This window comes from Marmota flaviventris, chromosome 3 (genome assembly GCF_047511675.1).
Source record: "Marmota flaviventris isolate mMarFla1 chromosome 3, mMarFla1.hap1, whole genome shotgun sequence".
NCBI lineage: Eukaryota > Metazoa > Chordata > Mammalia > Rodentia > Sciuridae > Marmota > Marmota flaviventris.
In genome coordinates, this window is record NC_092500.1 from 16,755,382 (window position 1) to 16,782,799 (window position 27,418).

The window sequence follows — 27,418 nt, forward strand, 5'->3', positions numbered from 1 at the left end:
AAGATTTCCTCAAGTGAATGAATGTCTATTTCTAAGAGTAAAATATTTTTAGTAAATTCACAATTATATGGATATTAAATAATTAGTAGCCCCTCCCCCTAAAGGATATAAATGACCTTAAACTACTATCAGTGATTAATTTTTTAATTAACTTCCAGAGAATATCAGAATCAACATACATATGGACGTCCTCAAAACTACAATGCTATTTATAATGATGATGCTGTGATGTCTGTTAAGGAGCCTTTTATAAGCAAAACTCCCATCACATCGAATACAATTTTAGTGCCAAATATTTTTAATTATACTACCAGAAAAAAAATGGAAATTCAGCTATAATATCAACAAGTATTAATGCATATTTGCCAGAATATTCTATAAGAAAATTATCTTCCAACCTATTAAATTAAGCAGGGGTCTAAGTACCTACCCACCCACCCCTGTCCCCCACCAAAAGTGCACTTACTGTGGTATTCATGATTCCTGTGCCATGTGTTCGAATTGAATTAGCAATATGCCGAATATTAATAGTATTCAAATGTTTGTTATTGCTTGTTCGTTCAATAAAAATCTACAATGAAACAAATTTAATCAGTTATCCAAAGAAAATTTTAGAATTGGTTTCGTTAATTTAACTGGGAAGCCATTCAAGAAGATAGTACAACCAAGTAGCATCAAAGCAATAAACAAGATCTCTAAACATTCATTTTGTTTTGAATATTTTACTAATTTTTGGCCTTGAGAATCAATTCCTTGTGCCTTGTGCCACTTAAATAACCACTCACATTTTAAAAAAAAATTCTTAAACCTACTTACCTGATTGTTGAGATTATAGAGGTATCGAGACACAAATATATGAATGTTTCTCATGATTTCCAAAACATCAAGGCCCTACAACATAATCCACATAAGTTCTATAATTATAAATTTAAATAATCAAAATTATATCAATACAGTGACACTGATTATATTAAGCTTCCCAATATTTTGAAACTATTTTAAGAAACTACATAAAAAGTATGACCAAAGGTACAAGAGCCTTCTGACATATATAATCAGAACTACCTCTTTAAGAAAGCCTTGTTGATTATGATTTTACCTCTTCTTTGTGAACAGAAGTTCAAATAATCAAAGATGATGACCCACCATCATTTCCCCACCATCCTTGAAAATACCTATTTGTCTTTCCAAGGATATTTTTTATATAAACTAATGAACAGATTCTAAATGGTATTCACAGGATATACTATGTTTGTAAAACGCATACCATGTTTCAGCTACTATGCAAGGTTCTTTTACAAAGGATTATTCTAAATTCCACAGGTAAAGAAAATGAAGCTAAGGAAGTTCTCTAGGGTCACAAGTCACGAAGAGCCAGAACCCTGGGATTTAAGAAAGCCTAACTCCAAATTTTTATGTACAATAGACACCTTGTAATGCACAAGTTCTCTACTGAGATTCCTTCATTCTTCAGACACAGTATTACTCTATACACCCAATGGTATACCATCTACATTTTTCTATGCTTTTCTAATTGTGGCTTAAAGTAGCATTACAATACCTCTAGTTTCAGTTATAGTTTTTTATTGTGTTCTAATCTAAAAATTTGTTCACACCTTTTTACTCTACACCAAATGCTGCTTTGCACTCATTTTAAGGGCAAATACATTCATAATTCTATAAAATTAACCACTTTCCTAAGATACTAATGCCTAAGTTTAAAATCCTTAAATATGACCCTGAGTAAACTATTTACAATTCTGCTGAACTTGCAATTCTGCTGAAGTCACCTAGTATGTTTGTGAAATCTATATACATCACCAACACTCAACAGAAATCTGTGTGCACCCAGGAAGCCGCTAGTAAATTCTTTCATAAAGTCAATTAGTGGCATCTAATTTCTCACTCTTCTCACGTATGAGGTTTTATATACAAAATATTTTCTTAAAAAAAAAAAAAAACACACACACACATAGTAAAAAGTAAAAAGAAAAGACTTCCTAAAGAAATATTGTTATATTACAGTCAGATTATGTTAGGAGTACATTATACACACCTGTTCCAAAGTCTGACTAGGAAGATGTGCCTCTGTCATAACCAATCCATAACGTTGAGTAGCTAAATTTCTCATTTCACTGTACGTGGCCCAATCATGAAGGGCTACTGTTGTGAGATTGTAGAAAGTCTTGTCTAGGTAGTGAGTTACATAAGCTACCAGAAAAAAACAAATTCCAAACAATTTTTGAATCATAAAAACAGCAGAAAAGGAACTAGAAAGGAAAAAAAAAAATACTTGTCTTTGAATATTATATTTCTTCCTTTAAGATAAGGTGCTAGGAAATAAACACAAAGGAGTTACAGAATAAATTAGCACATACCAAAAATAATACCCTCAAGGTTTTATTTCTTCTTTCATACTTTATTAAAGAGATATAGGATATGAATTAAGAAGGAAAAAAAACTCACCTCGAATGTCAATGAAGCGATTGAAAAACCTAATTGGATTTAGAGAGAAAAAAAGAGCCAGGTCTTTCATGCCAACTTTGAAAGGGTTCCGGTCATCCAGCTTTAAATGAGTATGCACAGAAAGTCTCAGATCCTTCTCTATTTCTTTGCACAACTTGTCCAACAAATGCTGTTCAGAGATGAATTGACAGTTTAATTTTTCAAAATGATATCCCAATTGTATTGTTTCTCTATATGACTATGCTTTGAGAGTTTATAATCAGTGCATTGAAGAAAAAAATTATCAAACTAGTTTTGTTTAGGATTCTAAATACATCATGATAATTTTTTTTAAATTGGAAAATGGAAAATTATTTTGTTCATTTTATACCAATAATTTTAGAGGGAGAGAGCCAGGGAGAAATTATCTAATTGTCAAACCTTTATTTTCATTAATATTTTAAATTTCGCTAAAAAGAAAACCAAAAAAGCAATAGCTTCACAATAAGGAACATGAAATGTAATATAAGCATAAAATTTATGGGAACAGCAACAAAGGAGGAAAAACCCCACAAATATGCAAGTGAGGAAAGAAAAGAAATCTTTCTGATCTACCACAGAGTTCTAAATACTGGACATGTATTTCATTTTCTAAATAAAAATATTTATGGGTTGGGGATATAGATCAGTAGGAGACACCTGCCTGCCTAGTATATGCAAGGCCCTGGGTTTGAAGGAAGAAAAAAAGAAAGGAAAGTAGGAAAGGAGGGAGGGAGGGAGAAAAAGATGAGGAAGGAAGACATGGAGAGGAAGGAAGGAAAAAAGGGAGGGAGGGAAAAAGAAAGTATATTTTTTAATACAAAAAATTACATAAAATTTTCCTAATTTCATCAAACCCACATAGGTTTACACTGTAAAGTTGACTCATTTTAGTTCTTCCCTCCAAATAAAACATCACTAGATGGAAATTTGATTTTAAAGGTATCAGTGTTTATTATAAACACTAAAACAGGAAACACTATATATTGCAGTCAAATTGTTATGCAAGTCTTTTAAATAATTCTCTCCTCTAAGATACTCTTCATATGAAATTCAATAAAATATTAATAGTAAAATTGCCTTAACTGTACTATCAGCAGCATTCAACATTCAAACACATTTTATGTATACATTCTTCTAATTAATACAAATTTAAATTCGAACACACTGTTTGCTAAATTTAAAATTTCCAAATTCCTAGTCTGATTTCTAAAATGATTATGAATTACAGATTATTTAGCATAATAGTGATATTATAACTAAAAACAGTTCCTTTGCTCTACACAATGATTTATAAAGAGTAATTTTTGACTCAATGGAAGTCTGCTTCAATTCAAAACTTTTTTTCAAACACTGCATTCCAAAACATTATTTAATCCTTTTCAATCTCAAATATGGTCTTACCTCATTTAAAATTTCCATAATTTCCTTGTCATAGCAATCCAGGAGAATCTCATGGGACTCTAAATGCCTTGCATGCATCATAGCCGGCACACAGTCTCGTAAAGCACTGAACATGTACTAACGGAAACAAATTTTAAAGTACGAATTTAGAAAAAAACATGAGCTATAAACAATATTACAAAGGCTATTTATCTGACATCAAGAAAGATAAAACCTTGATCTGAAGAAAATATGATTTTTCTACAACTATCTTACTTTCCTAAATAAAGTATGTAATTTAACTAAATACATAAAATTTTATATTGACATCCTTTCCTATCTTGTACTCTAAAACTGCTTTATTTCCATAAACAAAAATGATGAATAACATGTGGTTTGCTGATGAGTAATGTCAGACTACTAATACCAATTAAAATCAAGTGAAATGAGAATGATCAGGAATAAATGAGGAGAAGTTAAATATATTAAAATTAACTTCATTCATATTAACATAAAATTAAACCACAGAAACATTTAGTGGATATTCATAATATTGTTCAAAACAGTATTAGAGGTCAATTTTAAAATAGTTTATTAAATCAGATATCCTATTTTAAAACTTAAAGTGAATAAAATATGATGAGTTAATTCTTTATTATTCTTTACTTACATGTAATCTAGCTGCATCAACGGCATTTTCATATACATCATCTAAATAAATTGGGAAGACTGCTCGATGCCAGTATAAAAAACAACAGTCACACTGTATCTGAACCCTACAATATAAGTATTATAGTAATTAGTGGTATCAAAACAAAAGTTTCCCAAAATAACATAAAAGAATGACTTTATATACTATTAGGGCAAGAGACCTGTCATTCATTTTACATTCCCTACATGACTTCACCCAACGTTAGTTTAGAAAAATCACAAAAAAATTATTTTTCAAATTGAGCTAAGATTTTAATAAAATTCTCCAATACCTGACACTGACAGAATTTTGCATATATGCAGAATTAGATTCTCAAAAAAATAGAAGAAAAAAAAATTATCAAACTATAATAGGTGACTTTTAAAGAAGAGTGTAAAATAAATTTATTTTCAATATTATTTAATATGACTATTGCATAACATGTACCATTTTACCTGTTTCCAAGTTGGAAAGTAAAACTTAAAAAACTGTAATGCAAAAAGTCCAGTCACACATAACCTGTTCATAGTCTCTGTAACCAAATGACTATTTCACACCTTATAAAGTAACAAAATGATCATTAAATATTTTATAATGAAGGTTTAATATTTCTTCCAAAGATGGAAAACTAAATGCAACTACAAATATATGTTCAGCTCAGAATTAAAAAAATATATATTATGAGCATTAAAGATATTATTGTGCTGTAACATAATTCAGCTGGAAGTCAAAATTTGTAAGGCTCATTTTCCCTTCAGGAAGCTTACTGTTTACTCAACAAAAAGTAAACAATAAAGTCACAAGTAGCTGCAAAAATGTGACTGGCTACTGACATTGTAATTAAAATTTCTACCTCAAAATAAAATCATAGGACACTATGAGTCAAAGATCTCTAAGTTTCTCACAAATTGATGAAGCCTTACAATAAAGCAGCAATTTTGAAAGCCCAGTAAGTGATAATCAGCATAATAATCACAACATGCACAAGAATCTGCCTAAGGCTATGAGTGCACGCTTTTCTAGAAGCCGCATGCTTCATGGAGAAGAAAAGCTAAATGAATATGATCCCTAGTCACAGTCTCACTTTGGTCATGCCAAAGAAATTAAAGAGGACTAATGCTCAATCTGAATTTTACTCCTCTTTATGCTAAAAAAGAAAACTGATGCTCCAAATAGCCCTATTTTTTGAGTATTATTATATTCACCAGTCCTGCTTACCGTTCTCTAAGTTCACTGATAAGATCCAGTTTTTTCATGACTACTTGAAGTGGAAAGAGTTCTTCATCTTTGAATGTTTTCTATCAGGAAGTAGGGAAAAGACAGAGAAGTTACAGTCAAAGTCAAGGCAGGTTTCTTGGATCAATAACAAAGAAACTGTGAAATTTCAGACCTTATATTTATTCCATAAATAATAGAAATACATTTACCATTTGTGTGCCAACACTTAGTGCCAAAGAAACGATAAGTCGCCGTTGCTTTGTGCTTGGTCCATTTAGAGTATTTTCAGCCAAAACTAGAGCAGAGAGCACATCAAGACGCTGTTCGCTGTATTTTTTGTCAGAAATTACTCTTTTCTTTAAGACAAAACAGAAAACTATTAATTTTGCTCCTGGGATAATGACCAAAGCTTCAGAAGAAAAACTTCTCTTTATCTCTTCCACAATTCAGTTTAAGAAAACATAAATAACACCTTTCCCCCTGAGCTTGTCATATAATGTTTTGTACTTTCCTTCTGTAACTTTGTCTTAGCACTGATGGGAATAGCAAATGTATTGGGCATACTTTAAATTTTCCATATATATTTAACAAGAAATCACTTCTAAAAACCCTTGAATTTCCATACTAATAAGAAATCACTTCTTTAAAAAAATGATACATCAATTTCAAAAGTACATACAATATCAGTTTTAGTAGAAGTATATTACAGTAGTATTACATGCTGCAATTTCAGAGTAGATAACAATGATCCTAAATAAAAATCATAAAACACCATGGATATAAATGACCAAGATGTTATGTTCAAAGGAATGGAATAAATAGGCTAAGCTAGAAAACACATAAAACAGCAGGACAAAAAAAAAGTAACACAATTATGCTGAATATATAATAATTTGCATACCTTGGCTACAGAAATAGAATTAAGAGCCTGGTGTTGAAGGTGCTGTGTTATATGTGCAACTGAATCAGCCACAACCATGCTTCTTCTGTAGAACATATGCTCTATTGCCTTAAAAATCAAAAGTAATTTTGTTAAGATCAACTTAAAACTTTCAAGCAAAATTAAAGACTATCTTTATGACCTCAGGCAAGAGAAGGAATTTGTAAATGAGATACAAAAATAACACCATGAAAGACTGGAAAATTCTTCTGTATTAAAATTAAGAACTCTCTTTGTCAAAAGCCATCATTACCAAGCAGCTCGGGAGATTAAGGCAGGACGATCACAGTTCAAAACCAGCAACAGCAAAATGCTAAGCAACTCGGTGAGTCTCTGTCTCTAAATAAAATACAAAATAGGGCTGAGGAAGTGGCTCAGTGGTTGAGGGCCCCTGAGTTCAATCTCGGAACACCCCATCACCAAAAAAAAAAAAAGCTATTATTAAAGAAATAAAAAAAAATAAGCCAAAGTATGAAAAGAGAATCTCCCAAGTACAAGAAATTAGTATTCAGTGTATGTACAGACTCCAAAAGAATGATTTTTTTTAAAGGCATACAATCCAATTGAAAACTGAACAAAACACAAGAACACATCTTTCTCAAAAGAAACACAGTTAATAAATCATTGAATAAATATTCAGCATCACTAACAAATAGGGGTTGAACATAAAAAAGTCATGACCAAAGCCAATTATACCCACTAATTTATAAAAGAAACAAAAATACCTGAAACCTGATAATACAGGTTAAGTATCCCTATATTAAAAATCAGAAATTTGAAATGATCCAATATCAAAACTTTTTGGGCACTAACATAACACGGCAAATGGAAAATTCCACACCTGATCTCATGTGAAGGAGTCATGGTCAAAGCAAGGGCATGAAAAAAAAAAAAAAACAAAACATCGTATGAAGTTATCTCCTGGATATTTGTATGAGGTATATATGAAACTCTTAGAGAATTTTATGTTTGGATTTGGATCTCATTCCTAGGATACCTCACTGCACATATGCAAATATTCTAAAAACAAAAACAAAACTGAGATCCTAAACATGTCTGGTCCCAAACATTTCAGATGCTATTCAACCTACACAAGGGCTGGCCAGCTAGAGAACAAGAGGAAGTCTAATATATATGGGAGGTCTATAAAATGACATAATTATTTGGGAAAACAATTTGTCTTCATCCTATAACTTGAATACACACATAGCTTACAATCCAGCAACGAACCCATAGGTATATATTACATTAGAAAAACTCTTCCACGGGTACACCAAGAAACACAAGAATGGCAGCACTGTTTATAATAGCAATAACTGGAAACCACTCTCAATTCCATCCTCAAGCAAGCCACCAGCAATGGAAAGCAACATAATACAGCTACTAATCCCAACATATTCCAATACAAAATGATGAGTAAAAAAGACAAAAGGAATATATATAAAGTATTACTCCATCAACATAAACTCTACAGCCAAATGTAACTATGAGTGGTTCATGGATTCAGCTAAAAAGATAAATAAGGGAATAAGCCTAAAATTTCAGAACACTGATTTCCTCTGAGGAGCCTGGTTGAGATCCAATCCAAAAGGGACACCCAGGAGGCTTTGAAATCACTGGTAACACTCTATTTCTTCAGTGGGATACTATTTGTTCTTTTTAAAACTATACTGAAATATTATATATACTCACATCCATATTTATATTTCATTTAAAAAATATATTTCTTAAAAAAAGAAAACCCTGAAAATCCAAAGGCACAATATCAAAAAAAAAAAAAAGAAAATATTTCCTAAACAAATCTAATGTCCATTGTTAGCAGATATTTACCAGTAAATCTTAAATTTTTATATAAGATAAATTGGGCTCTCCTGCTTGAAAGTTTTATTTTTTATTTACACTATATGCTAAGAAACATTTTATATTTCCACAAGTACTATAATTTTGAATTCATATGACCACCTCTGTAAGTAGCCTACTGTTCAAATCACAAGATTATAAGCACTTTTTCTAAATATCAAAAAATCTTCCTATTAACTAATTTCATATGCATGTGAACATTATAAAATAATGGATATAAAAATAAAAAATAACATAATGGATGTTGTGGTTTTTTAACATCACTTAACATGCTTTTAAATTTTTAAAAACCACTTTTAAAATTTCCATAAATAAAACTGAACTAATAATACTAAAACCTTACTATTTCCTTTCTCACTACCTTAACCTTCAATAAAGTTTAACTATATAAGCAGTCTTCAACCTTCAATTTTTCTACTTTATAATGGTATGTTATATGTTTCTACTTTATAATGGTATAAAGCCTATGTTCTGTTTTTCCCTTTCTATTCAATAAATCACATGAGATGAATTCAGCACTTTATTATAAAAATAGGCTTTGAATTAGATGATTTTGCCCATCTGCATCCTGGGTATATTAAGGCGGACTACACTAAGTTATGAGGTTAACAGTACATAACTCCATCATAAGTCAAGAAGCATCTGTAATGAACATTCGCAATATTTAGAAATTTCGTTTGAGAGGCAAGTACACTTTTTCACAAGTTTTTGTTCTCATGTAAACAAAAAGTCAAATGTTACAAGATCATTCTAATTTAAGACTGGGTCATTTGAGAAACATGATGGCAAGGTAACATAACCCAAGACCTACCTTCAGAAGTTCAACAAGCCTGCATAATGCCTTAACTGAGGTTTTGGTCATTGGCTTTTGCATGGACATGTAGAGATTCATCGTGGTTTTAATAATAGTACTAATACTATATGCATATAAGAAGCCCTGTAAAAGAAAATAAAACACTGAGTATAATCATAAGAAAAGATTTCCTTTCTTCAAGACTTAATTCTCTATGTTAATAGTAGTTAGTCCCCAACTTGCCAATAATTAGTGTTTTCAAGTTCCTTTTAAAGCCAGTCTTAAAATTTTGAAATAATCTTGCTTTCAGGGACAATTTAAGCTTAAAGCAGCCCTTAAAGTTTAGACTACCACAAAAAACAGAATATTAGTACCATTGAAATTATAGAATATAATCAGTTTTTAAATATTTCCATTAAAAAAAAAAACTTCAGAGAAATGGTTTGGATGTCAGGGAGGTTTCTACTCTTCCTCATCTTACCTGCCAGGGAAGAGAACAGACTCCTATCTGTTGCCACTTAGGGCAAGAACTGAGGACTCTAAAGACCTAGGAATTGGAAAAGAAGAGAGCTGCTTTCTGATCAAAGCAGACACACAAGGAAATCTCTGAGTTCCAAGTCACTTCCACCTTTCCTCTTTTCCTAGACCAGTCCACACAGTCCATCTGCTATCCTGTCTCTGATAATCAGGCCTTTTCTCCTTTTAGCTCACTGAGAACAGATTGCCTCCTCCCCTTCAATTCATGAAGGAAGCACAGGTTTAAAAACATTTTTAACACTATTAAATTCAGGGAAAGAATGAATAAGAAAACAGGAAAAGGGGACGTTAACTCTCAATTTTTTTTTTTCTTTGTACCAGAGATTGAGCCCAGGGCACTTAGTCTATAAGCCACATCCCCAGCCCTTTTTATTTTTTACTTTGAGACAGGGTCTCACTAAATTGCTGAGGCTGACCTTGAACTTGCAATCCTCCTGCCTCAGCCTCCCAAGTAGCTGGGATTATAGTATGCGCTTCCACACCCAGCTCAAATATATTTTCCTTTAAACCCAAAAGAGACACACAGAAATGCAAAGATAATGATAGCAATTCTCTGGGCTTCTACAGGTCCCCAAAATATACATTTATATTTCAAAGATGAACCAACTATGTAATTGTGGACACAGGCAAGAAGGTGAGACAGGATCTACACCAGTGTTTGTCAACCTTTTTCTCCTGCCCCACCACACATGAGAAAGTTCTCTCACAGAAGTAACCATGGCTCTGCTAAAGGAATGATACTCAACACAGAGTAGAAGTGGGAGTTTCTCTGAACCACTACTCACCTGTGGTGAAGAAACATGCTTAAGTATGAGAATGAGGAAATGAAAGAGAAAGAAAAGTGGCAGTAAGACCAAAGCATGGGATATACTTCAAGAAGGAGCTGCAAGTCTTACCTTGTCAGCTACAGACCATCACATCAACCCTGCCCTAATGCCATGCCGGAAAAAGTTACAAAGCAGAAACAGAAGAACAGGGAAGGTATCTACTCATCATTATCTTACCTGCCAGGGAAGAGACAGACTCCATTCTGCTGCCACACTATGGCAGGCAGAAAAAAGGATTCCTTTTTTTCCCCCAATTGGGGGCTTGAAGTACAGAACACCTGGGCCCATTCCACCCGCTTCATCACTAATCTGTGAACTGGCTACACATGAAGGATGTACTTTAAAATCTAAATGGGGACAGGGGAGTCTGGGACCTTACTATTAATGACAGAATGAATAATATGAACCACCTTTCCCATTGAGAACTAGAAAAGGTGAGCAAAACAGTTCTGAAATCTCTCAGAAGGCATGAAAGAGCTAGAAAAAAAGTAAGAAAACAGGAGGCCAAGATCTAAGAGAAGACAGAAACCCAGAGAAGGGAGCCAGTATTTGGGGTTGCCTTCTCTTAGAATATCTACCTTAGAGGATTCTGTTAAAGACAAAAGCAAAGTACATCTTTCAACAATGTCTCCAGGGAAGAGGATAAAAAACAGGAGTTCACAGCCCATCAAGGAGGGGAGAAAGTTCTGAGAAACCATCCAGGCTCTGTTTGGGGACCCTGAAAAGATGGATTACCTGCCCCCTCCCCCAATTAAGGGTGAACTGGAACAAAACTAGCCATCAGAAGTTTGAAGTCCTTCAAATCATCTCAATCCATGACTGGATTGATGTGATCCAGGCTGCCAACTGTCCTAGACTGATTGTGGTAGACTGGGTTCCCAATCTATCCTAAACAGCAGATTAGATATAGAGAATAAGAATAGAAAAAGAAAAGAACAGAAGCAGTACTGAGGCATGACTGAGAATTTCCCACAAATTCAAGAAACTACAAATTCCAAACAGCACGTACACAAACACTTAGGAGCATCACAGTAATACTGCCAAAATCCAAAACCTAAATCTTACAGGTAATTAAACAAAGAAGTCTTAAAAAAAAAAAAAAAAGATTTAAAATCAGCAGCTAACTTTAACAAAAACAAAGCATGCCAGAAAACAATGACATCTTTAAACCTAGATGAAAAAAACCAGCCAACCCAGAATTCTAACACAGCAAAACTACTGAAATGAAGACATACGCAGATCCAAAACTATGCCAATTCATCAAAAAAAAAAAAAAAAAAATGCATATTAAATGAATTACTAGCACGTATTCCACACAAGGATGAAAATAAACAGAAAGTATAGGGCAGTGTGAATCCAGATGAACACTGACTATAAAAATAACAAAATATAAGCAAAAATAATGCTTATATTTAAAATATACAAAGAATCAAAGTTACCAATAGCAATACAAAATGTGAGAGGGAAATAAACAGAATTAAAGTGCTTTAAAACCATTACATTATCTGGAAAGTGGTAAAACTACTAAGTTATATGAGAGCTGAGTGAGAAAACAATGCATCTTTAAATCTCCAGAGTAATCTCAAAAAGAACAGTAAAATACAGAATAACAAGCTATTAGAAAAATGAGAAATAAAATGATAAGAATAATCCACAAGGAAGGAAAAGGGATATAGAACAAAAGTAGACAAATAGAAAGCAACTAGTTAAGTGATAGTTTTAAAAAAATATACATCAAGGAACCCTAAAGAGAGAAATAGAAGAAGATCTTAGAAGATGGAAAAATATACCCTGTTCATGGATAGGCAGAACTAACATCATCAAAATGGCGATATTACCAAAAGTTCTCTATAGGTTTAATGCAATGCCAATCAAAATCCCAACGGCATTTCTTGTAGAAATAGAGAAAGCAATCATGAAATTCATATGGAAAAATAAAAGACCCAGAATAGCAAAAACAATGCTAAGCAGGAAGTGTGAATCAGGCGGTATAGCGATACCAGACTTCAAACTATACTACAGAGCAATAGTAACAAAAACAGCATGGTACTGGTACCAAAACAGGCGGGTGGACCAATGGTACAGAATAGAGGACACAGAAACCAATCCACAAAACTACAACTATCTTATATTTGATAAAGGGGCTAAAAGCATGCAATGGAGGAAGGATAGCATCTTCAACAAATGGTGCTGGGAAAACTGGAAATCCATATGCAACAAAATGAAACTGAATCCCTTTCTCTCGCCATGCACAAAAGTGAATTCAAAATGGATCAAGGAGCTTGATATCAAATCAGAGACGCGCCGTCTGATAGAAGAAAAAGTTGGCTACGATCTACAGTCGGTGGGGTCGGGCTCCAAATTCCTCAATAGGACACCCATAGCACAAAAGTTAATAACTAGAATCAACAAATGGGACTTACTCAAACTAACAAGTTTTTTCTCAGCAAAAGAAACAATAAGAGAGGTAAATAGGGAGCCTACACCCTGGGAACAAATCTTTACTCCTCACACTTCAGATAGAGCCCTAATATCCAGAGTATACAAAGAACTCAAAAAATTAGACAATAAGAGAACAAACAACCCAATCAACAAATGGGCCAAGGACCTGAACAGACACTTCTCAGAGGAGGACATACAGTCAATCAACAAGTACATGAAAAAATGCTCAACATCTCTAGCTGTCAGAGAAATGCAAATCAAAACCACCCTAAGATACCATCTCACTCCAGTAAGATTGGCAGCCATTAGGAAGTCAAACAACAACAAGTGCTGGCGAGGATGTGGGGAAAAGGGTACACTTGTACATTGCTGGTGGGACTACAGATTGGTGCAGCCAATTTGGAAAGCAGTATGGAGATTTCTTGGAAAGCTGGGAATGGAGCCACCATTTGACCCAGCTATTCCCCTTCTTGGTCTATTCCCTAAAGACCTAAAAAGAGCATGCTACAGGGACACTGCTACATCGATGTTCATAGCAGCACAGTTCACAATAGCAAGACTGTGGAACCAACCTAGATGCCCTTCAATAGACGAATGGATAAAAAAAATGTGGCATTTATACACAATGGAGTATTACTCTGCATTAAAAAATGACAAAATCATAGAATTTACAGGGAAATGGATGGCATTAGAGCAGATTATGCTAAGTGAAGCTAGCCAATCCCTAAAAAACAAATACCAAATGTCTTCTTTGATATAAGGAGAGTAACTAAGAACAGTGTAGGGACGAAGAGCAGGAGAAGAAGATTAACATTTAACAGGGATGAGAGGTGGGAGGGAAAGGGGGAGAGAAGGGAAATTGCATGGTAATGGAAGGAGACCCTCAGGGTTATACAGTGGAGGAGGTAGAGAGAGAGGAGGGGAGGGGAGGGGAGGGGAGAGGTGGGGAGGGGGGAGGGTGGAGGATGGGAAAGGCAGCGGAGCACAACAGACACTAGTATGGCAATTTGTAAATCAATGGATGTGTAACTGATGTGATTCTGCAATCTGTGTATGGGGTGAAGGTGGGAGTTCATAACCCACTTGAATCAAAGTGTGGAATATGATATGTCAAGAAATTTGTAATGTTTTGAACAACCCACAATAAAAAATTAAAAAATATATATATATATACATCAAGGGCTGGGGCTGTAGCTCAGTGGTAGAGCACTTGCATGGCATGTGTAAAGCACTGGATTCAATCCTCAGCACCACATAAAAATAAATAAATAAAAATAAAGGTATTCTCTTCCATCTACAACTAAAAATTATTTTTTTAAAATGTATATACATCAATAGTTACATACATTTTTTAAAAAAAGCTCAATGAAAAACAAAGATTATCAGATTGGGGAAAAAATGTTACTTACAGGAGACACACACAGGGAGCCAAAAGGCTCTAAGTATAAATATCAAGAAAGATATACCATGAAGATATTAACTAACAGAAAACTGGCACAGCTATGTTAATATCACACAAAAGAGACCTAAGACAAAAAGCATTACTAAAGATAAACAAGTATTTTTTTCAAGGGGCAGGGGTGCTAGGGATCTAACCCAGAGCCTCACACATGCTAAGCACATGCCCTACCACTGAGCTACATCCCCAGCCCACAAACACACAATTCGTAATGATAAAAAGTCCAGTTCTACAAGATATAACAATTCTAAACTTAATACATAATCTACATAATCTCAAATCATATGAAACAAAAATTGACAGAACTACAAAACTAAATAGACAAATGCACAATAGTAGGAGATTCTGACCCAACTCTCTCAATAACAAATAGAATACACAGAAAAAATCATTTATAAAAGTAAGCCTCTTGTCATATACATAACACTGCAACTGACAAATGTAAATTTTACATTCTTTCCAAGTACACATAAAATGTTTACGAATGCTGAGCCAAGACTAGGACTTTATAAATTTCAAAACAAATAATTTGAATATTGCTTCAAATCAGTAATAAAAAGATAACTAAGAAATTAACTTGTAAATTAAGAAACATCATTTAAAAACCCACAGATTTAAGTCACAATTAAAATTTTAAAATATTTTAAACTGATAATGAAAATACAACATTAAAATTTATGAGATGCAGTTAAAAAAAGTCATGCTTTAAAGGGAATGCATAGCTTTGGGTTAGGAAATCCAAATTAATAAGGCACATTTATCCAAAAATAACCAAAAGAATTTTTTAACACAAAAACATACCCTTATCCTTTCCCAGTTTTTTCCAATTGTAACTTCTATAAATTAAATTAACAAAGAAATTACCCCCAAAAATATTCCAAAAAAGAAGACGTAACTACCTGTATAAAAATATTACATCTATTGGTGAGGTCTTCGGCAAATTTATCCATTCTCTGCTCTTTAGATAAAATAGATTCCATTTTCATCATCCATGAGCTCACAAAGACGTAGTAAGACTGTACATCTCTAACAAAGGAAAATATTGGGGTTACTAAGCACAGGAAAGAAATTGAGTTCGATTTTTATCATGTTGGTCAAAATAAAATTTTTCCTTACAGCAGCCATTCAAAAGACAGATATCATAGATATAATTTACTTACTCAACAAATATTTCCTGAGTGCCTATACAGGTGAGGCATTCTATATAGTACCGAGAACAAAACAGATGCAAATCCCTTCCTCTGTGAAGCTTATATTCTAGAGTTACATAATCAAGAAATCAATAATTAAAATCTTAAAATAACTCAAAGATGTTAGAGAATACATCCTGTGAGAAAAAAATAAAGCAGAGAAAGGGGCAGGGCCTGGATCAGGGGTACAGTTTTAAATAGAGTGATCAAAGTAGGCTAATTAAGTAGGTGACTTCATGCCAAGATTGAAAAAAATGAATGAGTAATCAAGGCAAAATATATAAGAACAGAATTTAAGGAAAGTAAGTAATAAGCGTAAATGTCCTAAGACATTTGGAAATGTGTCTGGCATGTTTAGTTAATAACAAAAATTTAGTCAGTATGACTAGAGCAGACTAAGCAGGAATGAGAGCAGAAAAGGAGAACAGAGAAGTACAGGGGTAGGGGCTCAAGATGTGGGGAAGAGACTGGAAGTCCTTGTGGAAAGAATGGACTTCAACTCAGTGACATGGGAAGCCACTAGATGATCTGATCAGAGTGACTTGATCTAACTTTACCATGATCAGTATCACTTTTCTGACAAACTATAGAGGGGACAATGGTTTTCTTAGGAAAAGCACCAAGCAAGCTACCGTAATAATGCAAGATAAAGAGAATGACAGCTTGAACCAGAAAGAACAATGGAAGTGGCCAGAATCTCAATTGAAAAGATCACAGTTATTGAATGCTGTCTGCCAGCCACTTTTTTAAGCATTTACAAAAATTTGCTAATTCAGTCTTCACATTGACCTTATGAGTAGATGCTAGATTTCCACCTTACAGAAGAGGAAACTATCACACAGAAGTAATATGCCAAGATCATACAACTAGTAAGCTTCCACACTAATATTCAAGCCCAAATCCAGGAAGCTGTCCCATCCTGAAAACAAACAATAAGGGTAATTCTACTATTCAGAATGATTACAAACAAATCACTCGGCCAATATGTCTAATTCAGATGGGAAATTTTAACTCCTACAAGTTATTTAAATTTTCCTCTCTAAAAAAAAATGTGCAAAAAATGAATAATTCCTTTTTATGTGATCCAACAATACTAATTCTTTTATTAAACCCTTCTTCAGATAGCATAAAGAAATATCTGACTATTGCCAGTCAGAATCACTAACGGAGAGCTCTTTGGGGCAGGAGACTAAAGATACTCACTTGACTAAGGGTAGAATCCCACAGTGAGGTTGGTGGGTAGCCACATTGCCAGGCAAACTGTCAATCTCAAAAACTAAGTCTGAAAAGGGATTACATCAAAATCTGTAATGTGTTTAGGGGTATAAAGCAACCCCTAGCATAAAACTCTGAGAAAAACAATTTCTGCGGTGCCATGATTCCATTAAACAAAAGATACCAATAGTTACAGTTTTGGCTTTGCTTCCAAAGGTGCTGAAATATATTGTTAAACATCTATTTTAAAGTATGGAACAGTGAAAAAACAAGGTCTTAGAGCAGCACTTTCAGTTTTCAGGAGGCACCTAGATGGGTCATGAGCAACAACTCAGGGGGATCTTGAAGGAAGTGGTGAAAGAACTCCCAGTGGGAAGAGCTATGGGGATGATGCATCTGATGGTCCAGGGAGTGTGATAAATGAAGTGTCCCAGGTGAGAATGAGAATAAATGTGGACTTGTAGGCTGGGTAGGATGCTTTGTCTGGTAGTGCAAGGATCGGAAGGAGATGCATTGGAATACTATGAACAGGAGTTCTAGAAAAGAGTCATGTTTAGAAAAGACAAATGTTTAGGGTGAATATAAAGTGTAAGATAATTCCAGTGAAATTCATAAGAGCTGTGCGTTGAAAATGAGTGAGGAATATAAGGAGTTTCATTACATTATGTTGAGTATGTAAAAAACTACTAATTTTGCTGGTCAAAAATGGCAGGATATTGGCAATTTCATATGGGAAAAAAAAAAGTCATAAGCAAGGATCAGAAAAAGAGACTAGACTATGTAGCATTCCCTGATAGCAAGTAGATCAATTATGCATAAAGCATTACAAAAGCAAAAAGCATTCTCAGCCTCAGATCACACTGTCAACAAAGTAGAGGTTTACATCAGTTTTGCCCATCACTCTCACATTCAGAGCCAGATCTTGAAACTGCTTCAAGTTAACAAAAAGTATAAAAATGCCCCAGAGTCTCATCAGATTATCAGCTTCCTTTCAAAGTACAAACAGGAAAAACACTAACAACAACAACAAAAAAAAATTTCCTGTCCCAATAAAAAGCACTAAGCAATGTCAACAACAGTATGTTAACCTGAGAGTGACACAAGGGTTTAGACCTCTATCCCCTAAAGGCAGTTATTTTTGAGGGTCAAAATGGTTGTGAATGAAAAGCAAAATGTAGCGACCACAGACTTTGAATCCCAGTGAAGGCAGTGGCTGGGACACTGATGACTTCAAATCTAACATTTAGTGTAGGGGCAGGGAAACTCCTGCAGTCCTCCCTCTTCACTTACATAAACACTGCAGCCCACCCTTCAGACAGCTCTATCACCCCCCAACTTGCTTTAAAATGTCAGGACAAAGCTCACACTGACTGCATTTCCCTTCTCCAGAGTTTCACTTTAGCGAGGTGAATTTTAGGTTTCTGGCATAATTGCAAAAAGAATGAAAAACATAACCACCACCTTCAGCTCTCTGAAACTCCAAAATTTTATTTACACACACACACACACACACACAAACATACATACACACACATATATGCATACACACACACACACACATATATATATATCTCATGTACACTGTCTCATGTAAACTCTGTAATAATCTTAGGTGAGAAATAATAAAGATATATCTATCTCTCTCTATATATATATATACAGAGAGAGAGAGAGAGAGAGAGAGAGAGAGATGGATCGATCTTTGCATTCAAATGAATTTAGAAACAAAATTTGTATGTGAACTTCTATCTCTACCTACTAAGACTCACCTCCTACTATCCGGTGGGCTGATGTTCATCTACACTGCACACAGCTCCAGTGAAGCACAGTATATTATCTCAGAGCAACCTGCAAAACTCTACCCACTGGAGATGCCCTACAACAGGAATGATACCAGTTTGAATTCCTTTTCTAATGTGTACTGAAGTGTGTGGCCTGGCAAACTTCATTTCTCTAAACCGAATTTTCCTCCTAAAAATAGGATTAAAAAGTTTAGAGTAGCAGTTAATAGTTTGGGCTCCAACCTGAACTTCCTGGTTCTGCCACCTAATAGTTATTTAAACGTGGGAAAATTTAATCTCTCTCTACTTAACATTTCTAATCTATATAATGGCAATAACATGAGTTATCTATTTACTTCGTGGGCTTTTCTGGTAAATAGAGGAAATAATACGTGAGTAGTTCCTGAATTTTATATATATATATATATATATATACACACACACACACACATACACACACACACACACATATACATACATACATAATACATACACACTCCATACAGTGAGCACTCCGTAGTCTCCAGCTGTTACTTTTATTATTTCTCACCTAAGATTATTACAGAATTTACATGAGACAATGTGCATAACCCTTCAGCACAAGGTCTGCTACATAATGAATTGCTCTAAAATGTTATCATTACTATCTGTTATCTCCACCTTCCATTTTCAATTTAATCTTCTGGAGCCACAGAGATCAAATCTGCTCTCTCTTCACTCTGAATGACCCTCAGAAAGAAACTCACCACATCATTCTTCAGATTTCTCTTTTAAAGGACAAGCTACAGAAAGACTCTCCATGGCCTTTAAAAAGAGAAGGCATGGTTCACCAGATCCTCTGCCATCCTGATCAGCTTTATTTAGCTGGAGTTCTGGCCCTTGTAAAAAGCAGTACTTCCAAACACTAACTATGATCTAACCAATAAGAATTTAATGAAACTAACAATTCCCTTGGCCCAGATAGGTCCATGACCTGGGTACTATGTTTATTCATGTAATCTGAGGATACACTGGCATTTTTAACAACTGCATCTCACCACAAAAGAATACTGAGCTTCTAAGAACTTAATTACCCACACATTTTTTTTAACTTACTGATAACGCAACTATTTTTAACCTAATTCCTGTTAACCTAACTCTCCATCTGATATTAAATTCACCTCTTTATACTCAAACCTTTGTCCCTCTTCCACTGTTTTAGGATGTACAATAGAGCTCTGGTATCTCTGCTGTGAGCAGACCTACCTGAAGTGTTATCATTTTCCACTGACTAATCACAATAAATGCGGCTCCTAAAAGATACTTAAAGGATTTCCTGTATTTCAGTAATGTTTCTCCTTCCCTCGTTGTAAAGCAGAGACCCAATTTCACCTTGATCATCAGGATCAACAGAAAGTAGTTAAGAATTCCTGTTATATTTTTCATCATAACACAGACAATATACGTATACAGAACAAAGTCAATGGTATAGTCTCATGCCATTTCACTTAAAATCTTCATCCAATTTAACAAGTGTTAGCAGTATACTCATGTAACAATGTGCTATACATTGATTTCTGAAGCTGGGTGATGAAAACATGTTTCTTTACATTATTTTTTTATGTGCATGTTTGAAAATTAACCCAATAAGAGATAAACAAAACATAAAGATGTAAATGTCTGAAGAAACAAAGAGTTAAGTGTTCTTTTAGGAAGTAGGACTGAGGTACAGGGAAGAACAGGACAATTGGGCTCAGGACAATTCTTTTTCTCTCTAAGCTTTATCACTTTTTGACTTTTTAAATATATACTTTCATAAAAATAAAATAAGATGGGCATAGTGGCGCATGTCTACAATCCCTACAACTAATAGAATTGAGGCAGAAGGATCCAAAGTTCCAAAGTTCAAAGCCAACCTCAGCAATTTACTGAGATCCAGTCTCAAAGCAAAACGTGTTGGGGATATAGTTGAGTGGTAGAACACTTGTCTAGCTTGTGCAAAGCCCTGGGCTTAATCCCTAGTACCGCAAAATAAAGAAACAGAAATTCAGATAAGTAAGTAAAAAGGGGAATAAAAAGAAGAGCAGCAAGTTAAAGTCAATTCCTCCAAATATCATGAACACCCAGGGTTCCTGATTTCATCAAAAGACATACATTGTTGGGTGAGGTAGCACATGCTTAGAATCACAGTTACTCAAGAGGCTGAGGCAGGAGGGTTACAAGTTTGAGGCTAGCCTCAGCAACTTAGCAAGACCCTAAGCAACTTAGACCCCATTTCAAAATAAAAAATAAAAATGACTGTGGATGTGGCTCAGTGTTAAGCACCTCTGGGTTTGATGCCTGGTACAAAAAAAAAAGACATACTGAAAATAAATCAGACTTCACTTTAGAAAAAAAAAATATGGCTAATAAAAAGTGTATCTATAAACAATAAGCCTACACTTTAAACTGACTTTAAGCCTACACAATTTTTTTTTTAAAGTTTCTAGAAAATAAATCTGGAAATTGCCCAAATTTCTCTGGTAATAAAAAAGGACCCTTGATCTTATAATTCAAATGCTTTCAATATAAAACATTATAAAACATATATTTTCACTAGAATTGCCTATGAAACCTACTTGGTAAGTGATTGAGCTTTCTGCTGTAAGAAACTATCCCTGTGTATTTTAATGGCTTGAAGACTTTTTCTGTCTAGAAGTTTGGCAGCTGCTGGTATTTTCTGGATCAGAAAATTATCAGGAAACCAAATAATATTAGCAGTTAATGTGATGGCTGGTACCTGAAACAGTGAAGACAAGGGAGAAAAAAATATTAAATGCAAGCTTAACAACACACTGTTTAGTAGTTCTACAATGTACGTGGAAAACAAATCATGAAAAAGTAACCACACAAAAAAATTCATTAATAGAGCCAGGTGCTAAGGCGCATGCCTGCAATCCCAGTGACTTGGGAAAATGAGGCAATAGGATCTCATGTTTGAGAACAGCTTTCACAATTTAGAGAGGCCCCCTACAACTTAGTGAGACCCTGTCTCAAAAATTTAAAAAGGAGCATAGTGGAGCACGCCTGTAATACCAGCAGCTCGAGAGGCTGAGACAGGAGGATCACAAGTTCAAAGCCAGCTTCAGCAATTAGCAAGGCCCTGAGTAACTCAGAAAGACTCTATCTCTAAATAAATTTTTTTAAAAATAAAAAGGCTGGGGACGGGGCTGGGGTTGTGGCTCAGTAGTAGAGCACATCCCTTGCATGTGTGGGGCCCTGGGTTTGATCCTCAGCACCACATAAAAATAAATAAATACATATATACATACATACATACATAAAAGTATTTAAAAAAAAAGGCTGGGGATGTGGCTCAGTGGTTAAGTGCTTATGGGTACAAAAACATAAATCCCCAGTACACAAAAATAAATAAATAAAATTTAAAAATAAAAAGGCATGGAGATACAACTCAGTGGTAAACATTCCTGGGTTCAATCCCCAGTAGCAAAAATCAAAACAGAACCAAAAAAACACATTAATATATTATAAAACAAATATTTTATTATGGCATAAAGTGAAAGCATTTCTATTTCTGGTGCTGAACATGTCAATTTTATTCTTCCTAAATATTAACACATACACAGGAACATACACACACCCAATTCCCCGCTGTTTTACAGATTTTACAATGAAAGTACAAATAAAAACTTGAATCCTTATGTCCTTACTTTCACTCTATTATTAGTGAAAAGAAATTTTTTTTCAAATGAGAGGGGGGAAAAAAAACTGATGGCTGGTTCTCATGTGGTCCTGTATAATTTGATGACATTACAAACAAACTAAATTTTCAATTCAGAAATCCCAGGGAAATATCAAAGAAGCAGAAAAAAATTAAATTTTTTATACATTAGCAGAAAAAAATACTTTAAATTTTTTCTACGTTAACAGTAAGACTGAGTGACAAAAAGAAGAGGAAAAAAACGAAGAAAAATGCAGTATTAGCAGTAAAATATATAAGAAAAAAAAATCTAAACATCCACCTGTCTATATATATAGTCTTATGAAGTGGAATTACAGAATATTTCCATTTACTATGTTACTTATTTCTGGAACCCTTGGATTTTAAAACTGAACACTATCAAGATACTGGCCAAATTTTATTATTACACTGTGTGCATGTACAAATATGTAACAACATATCCCATAATTACATACATCTATAATGCACCAATAAGAAAATGTGGAAGAAAAAAACTCTGAATACTATCGAATTATTTTTGTAAATAAGAATAAAATATATTTTAAATATCTAGTTATATCCAAAATCTTTTCAATCTACTCAAAAAATAAGTTCCAAATTCATACCTTCTTACAAATATCCAACAAAGACTTATAAAACTTTTTATCAACAGTTCGAAAAATTTGAAAGTGCAGTACAAAGAGTCCACAAATTCCAACATACTTGTCTCTCTGGTCAATTTCAGAAGGTTCTCCTTATAAAATAATAACACAAGAGAAAAATACACTTAAATTATGCTTATAAGGCAATGCAAACTTTGCAAACAAAAACCCCAAAATGTGATCTATATTACCAAGTTTGGCTTCTACATTTGCAAAAATTGAGCGAATACTATGTGCAAATTCTTCAGCAAAAGTGCTATTCTTTGACACAGATACTCCACCGTTGAGAGAATCAAACTGTTGTTCTATACAAGCCTATACAGGAGATATTTAAAGAGAAATTGAGACTCTTAATCATAAAGAATCAAACATTTAAAATATATGATAAACACCTATAGTTATCATTTTAATATTATTAAAACTGAGACACAGATTCTTACTTTAGTACCTAAGTCCTCTTGACTGAAAAATATGTACTTATACATCTGACTACAGTTATGTGAAAGTAAGAAAACTAAACCACAAATACCTAATTCTGGATAAACAGATATCCAAAATGATGCTTAAGAGGTGTACAGAAGATATTTCTGATGACACACTGGGAAACATGTTTTTATTTTTACTTTGCACTCTCAAGGGTAGAACCTATATTTTTTTCTGTTTACATTTGCTTTCCTAGCACTTTATTATAGTATGTATGGAAATATCCCCTGGCAAAAGAATAAATATCAAAAATAGTTACCTTCTGAATCTAATGAACAGTTAAATTATAAAAACAAAAGCTGGGATTATTCTATTTAAATTGTGATCATGAGCAATATAAATTAAAAGTTACCCTGAAGCACATGTATAACAGAATATAATCCAATCTCTTGGGGACACTACCTAAGTCAGACCTCTCCAATAGAACTTCCTGTGATTATGGAAATGTTCTGATTATGTGCTATCTAATTAACAGTTTGCCATGAATTACATGTGACTATTAGGTAATGGTAACACTAAATGTAGCTATTATGACTAAGAAAGTGATTTTTAGGGCTAATGATATAGCTCATAGTAGAGTGATTCCTACCATATATGAAGGCCTTGGTTTGATCCCCAGCAGCAGAAAAAAAAAAATAGGAAGTAATTAATGTATGCTACTTAAATTAATCAGAATTTAAACATCCATAGAAGGTACTAAATGAACTGTGCATACTCAACATTATATTCCTTGAGCCTAGGATGAATTCATCAGACTTTTTTTTTAAATGGTTTTTTAGTTATACATGGACACAATATCTTTATTTTGTTTATTTATTTTTATGTGGTGCTGAGGATCGAACCCAGGGTCTCTCATGTGCGAGGTGAACACTCTACCACTGAGCCACAACCCCAGCCCCTCATCAGACGTTTTTAAGGTAGTTTTACAAACCTAAATCTAGAGGTATTTAACAACAAACAATATGTATTTAACAATAAAAAATATTTAACACAAACACTTAAATCTTAGTCCTTAATTTTCTCCTTTTACATAATTTAAAAGAAAACCCTCACCCCTAGTACAATCAATACACTTTTTTGTTTACTACTAGATACCAAAATAGTTATCAATTAATACACTAACAATGATTTTAAGTCAAAGCACTTTTTAAAGAAAAACAAACTCAACAGTATTCAAAAAATTCTTAGCTGGGTTAACTAATACAAGCTCATTGGTTATAGCCTGATACAGCTCTACTCACCTGAAATATCAGGCCATCAAGTAACTGCCCTTCTAGTTTTAACAAGAACTTTTCAAATGGCTTTAGTTTTTCTTCCTGAATTCCAAATTTGGAAGGGTTGTGATGTACAGACTTCAGTAACCTTGTAGAAAAGCAGGAAAAAGATCTTAAATCTACTTAATGAATTGTTAAAAACTCAAAACTTTTTCCTCATTCTTATTTGGTGCTATACATTTGAAAATTTGAGCAGAATAATCCTCATACATGAAATTTTCTTTTGCTTGTTTATATCATCTTAAATTCAGATGCCTGGAGCTCTGTATATACCAGATATTTAGTGAATATTTATACATTGAATAAAACATAAAATAAAGTTTTAGAGCATGTAATAAAATGAAGCCAATTCAGAGAAAAAAAAAACATCACTTGAATAGAGTCCAAGGAAAAAAATAAATCAGAGTCCTAAGGCAGGTAAATTAACATTTGACTCTTCTTAAGAATGAGGATGCTTGCTAGGCACAGTGGTGCACACTTTAAATCCCACTGGCTCAGGAGGCTAAGGCAGGAGAATTGCAAGTTCGAAGCCAGCCTCATCAACTTAGTGAGGACTTGAGCAACTGAGAAGACCCTGTCTCAAAATAAAAAATTTAAAAAAGGGCTGGGGATGTGACTCAGTGCTAAGTGCCCCTGGGTTCAATCCCTGATACAAAAACAAAATGAATGAATATGCTTTATATAGGTTTATCATGCCCTCAGACAAATCCATCTGAAATTAAGCAACAGTACTATCTTCATAAATGTAAGAGAATAAAGTTATTTTAATTGATGTACCTTTTGTACATAGTCCAGTGGTCTTTCAGTGTGATATGATTATCAATAATTTCATCCAGAGTGAGCAAAACTGTCAGCAGTTCTCCCAAGTGCTCATACATAGTCTGTCAAAAAACCTTTAATGATTATCATTTAGTCACTAGTTAGAAATTAAGCCTCATATAGATTTTTAAAGTAAAATATTTGGGCTAATTACTGAATTAGTTAAAGCAGGAGGGTAACATCAGTTTATTAAACTACAGGTTTGATCCTCAAATGAGACTATCAATCTTAAATAGAGAACACTTTGCCCAATATTTCTTCCTTAATTATGACATTTTGCAGATTTATTTCACTGATCAAAGAGACTATGAAGAATCTGTACTGGGCCACAACCAGGAAAACTAAAAATAACATTGATAGTCAGTAATGCCTCATCAACTACACAAGTGAAAAGAGAATATGAAAAAAAATCCTATAAGAATCTTGGTATGATTGTTACACTTCCTAATCACACATACTCCAAAGTAAAACACAGTAAAAATGAGCTTTACTGGTCAAGTTAAATTACCTGAAAATGAACTCCGGTTGTCTCTATAATTTTGGGGGCAATCCTATAATAAAATAACACCCAAGTTAAAAAAAAATTGCTTTTTTAAAAGAAACAGTTCATTCTTATTTTAAAGAATATACACATCAGCAGAAGCTCTTAGAATTTTAATATGCACTCATCTTAAGGCTTCAGTCATTAAAATTTAAGAGATCTAAGAAATTACTACCATGTTCCTCTCTCCTAAGAAGGGAACTGACCTATGCATTCAGACTGCTATCCCTGTGTACTCACAGGAAGGGACATGACAACATGTGGTCCATGAATAATCCTAACGATTTAAACCTAAAAGATATATCCTGGATAATGACAGAAATAACAAAACTAAAACTTATATCTTTCTAACTATTAGAATTCTTCAATTATCAGCTAGGCTCTTTGTATCCTACTCGAAGTGGTATTTTGGAACTAGGCCTCTCTTTGGTCAGATTGATTTCTTGTTCTTATTCCTACTGAAAAACATACTTCTAAGATTATACTAAAATCAAAAGCCACAGAAAAATTCATTTCACTTTCTTCCTAAACATCCAATTTACTCAACAATAAATAATTTACAATAGTATTTATATGTTAAAATACATATAGATATTTCAAAGAACACATTTTTAAAATAAAGAGAAAATTCAAATCAATTTCATCCTTTAGGGTCGAGGTGGGGCCGGGAGAGACGGGGAGCTATACTCTCACTCTCTCCTGATACAGGGATAACTTCACTGATAAGCCAGAACAAAAAAGTACCTGATAAGAAATGCATGAGAATGAGAGTAAAAACAGTCTACCCATTTATGAAGAGTTAAGGTACATTTAGAACAATGAATTAATGAATTAGAGTTAAGGTATATTTAGAACAATGAATCAACTGATGACCAAAGTAACAGTGCCAAAGTTGCCATGGAATCTTAATAAATAACTTCTATGGGCCTCATATATCTCTTCTTATCATTAAGAGTGCTAGTCAAGGGGCTGGGGATGTGGCTCAGTGGTAGAACGCTTGCCTAGCACATGTGAAGCACTAGGTTTGATCCTCAGCACCATATACAAATAGATACATAAAAGTATTGTGTCCATCTACAACTAAAAATAAAAAAATTTAAAAAGAGCCCTAGTCAAACA

General features: G+C 33.8%; 1 protein-coding gene across 4 annotated transcripts in view; it reads right to left on the reverse strand.

The window, feature by feature from the left end:
* The window catches only part of Washc4 (WASH complex subunit 4), an 85,630-nt gene that overhangs the window by 46,202 nt on the left and 12,010 nt on the right, over positions 1–27,418 (reverse strand). For 3 of the 4 annotated variants that reach the window (XM_071609574.1, XM_027942971.2, XM_034635763.2), the window contains exons 8-24: positions 26,267–26,309; positions 25,717–25,820; positions 24,907–25,027; positions 23,374–23,497; positions 23,147–23,274; positions 21,418–21,578; positions 15,534–15,660; positions 9,388–9,513; positions 6,678–6,785; positions 5,986–6,132; positions 5,777–5,856; positions 4,538–4,643; positions 3,889–4,005; positions 2,467–2,635; positions 2,057–2,211; positions 817–891; positions 467–571 (exon numbers count right to left, since the gene is read on the reverse strand). In XM_071609574.1, the coding sequence (XP_071465675.1) occupies positions 467–571; positions 817–891; positions 2,057–2,211; positions 2,467–2,635; positions 3,889–4,005; positions 4,538–4,643; positions 5,777–5,856; positions 5,986–6,132; positions 6,678–6,785; positions 9,388–9,513; positions 15,534–15,660; positions 21,418–21,578; positions 23,147–23,274; positions 23,374–23,497; positions 24,907–25,027; positions 25,717–25,820; positions 26,267–26,309 (1,996 nt within the window). Of the gene's footprint in view, positions 1–466; positions 572–816; positions 892–2,056; positions 2,212–2,466; positions 2,636–3,888; positions 4,006–4,537; positions 4,644–5,776; positions 5,857–5,985; positions 6,133–6,677; positions 6,786–9,387; positions 9,514–15,533; positions 15,661–21,417; positions 21,579–23,146; positions 23,275–23,373; positions 23,498–24,906; positions 25,028–25,716; positions 25,833–26,266; positions 26,310–27,418 lie in introns of all 4 variants that reach the window. The other variant, XM_027943044.2, reaches the window with a different exon arrangement.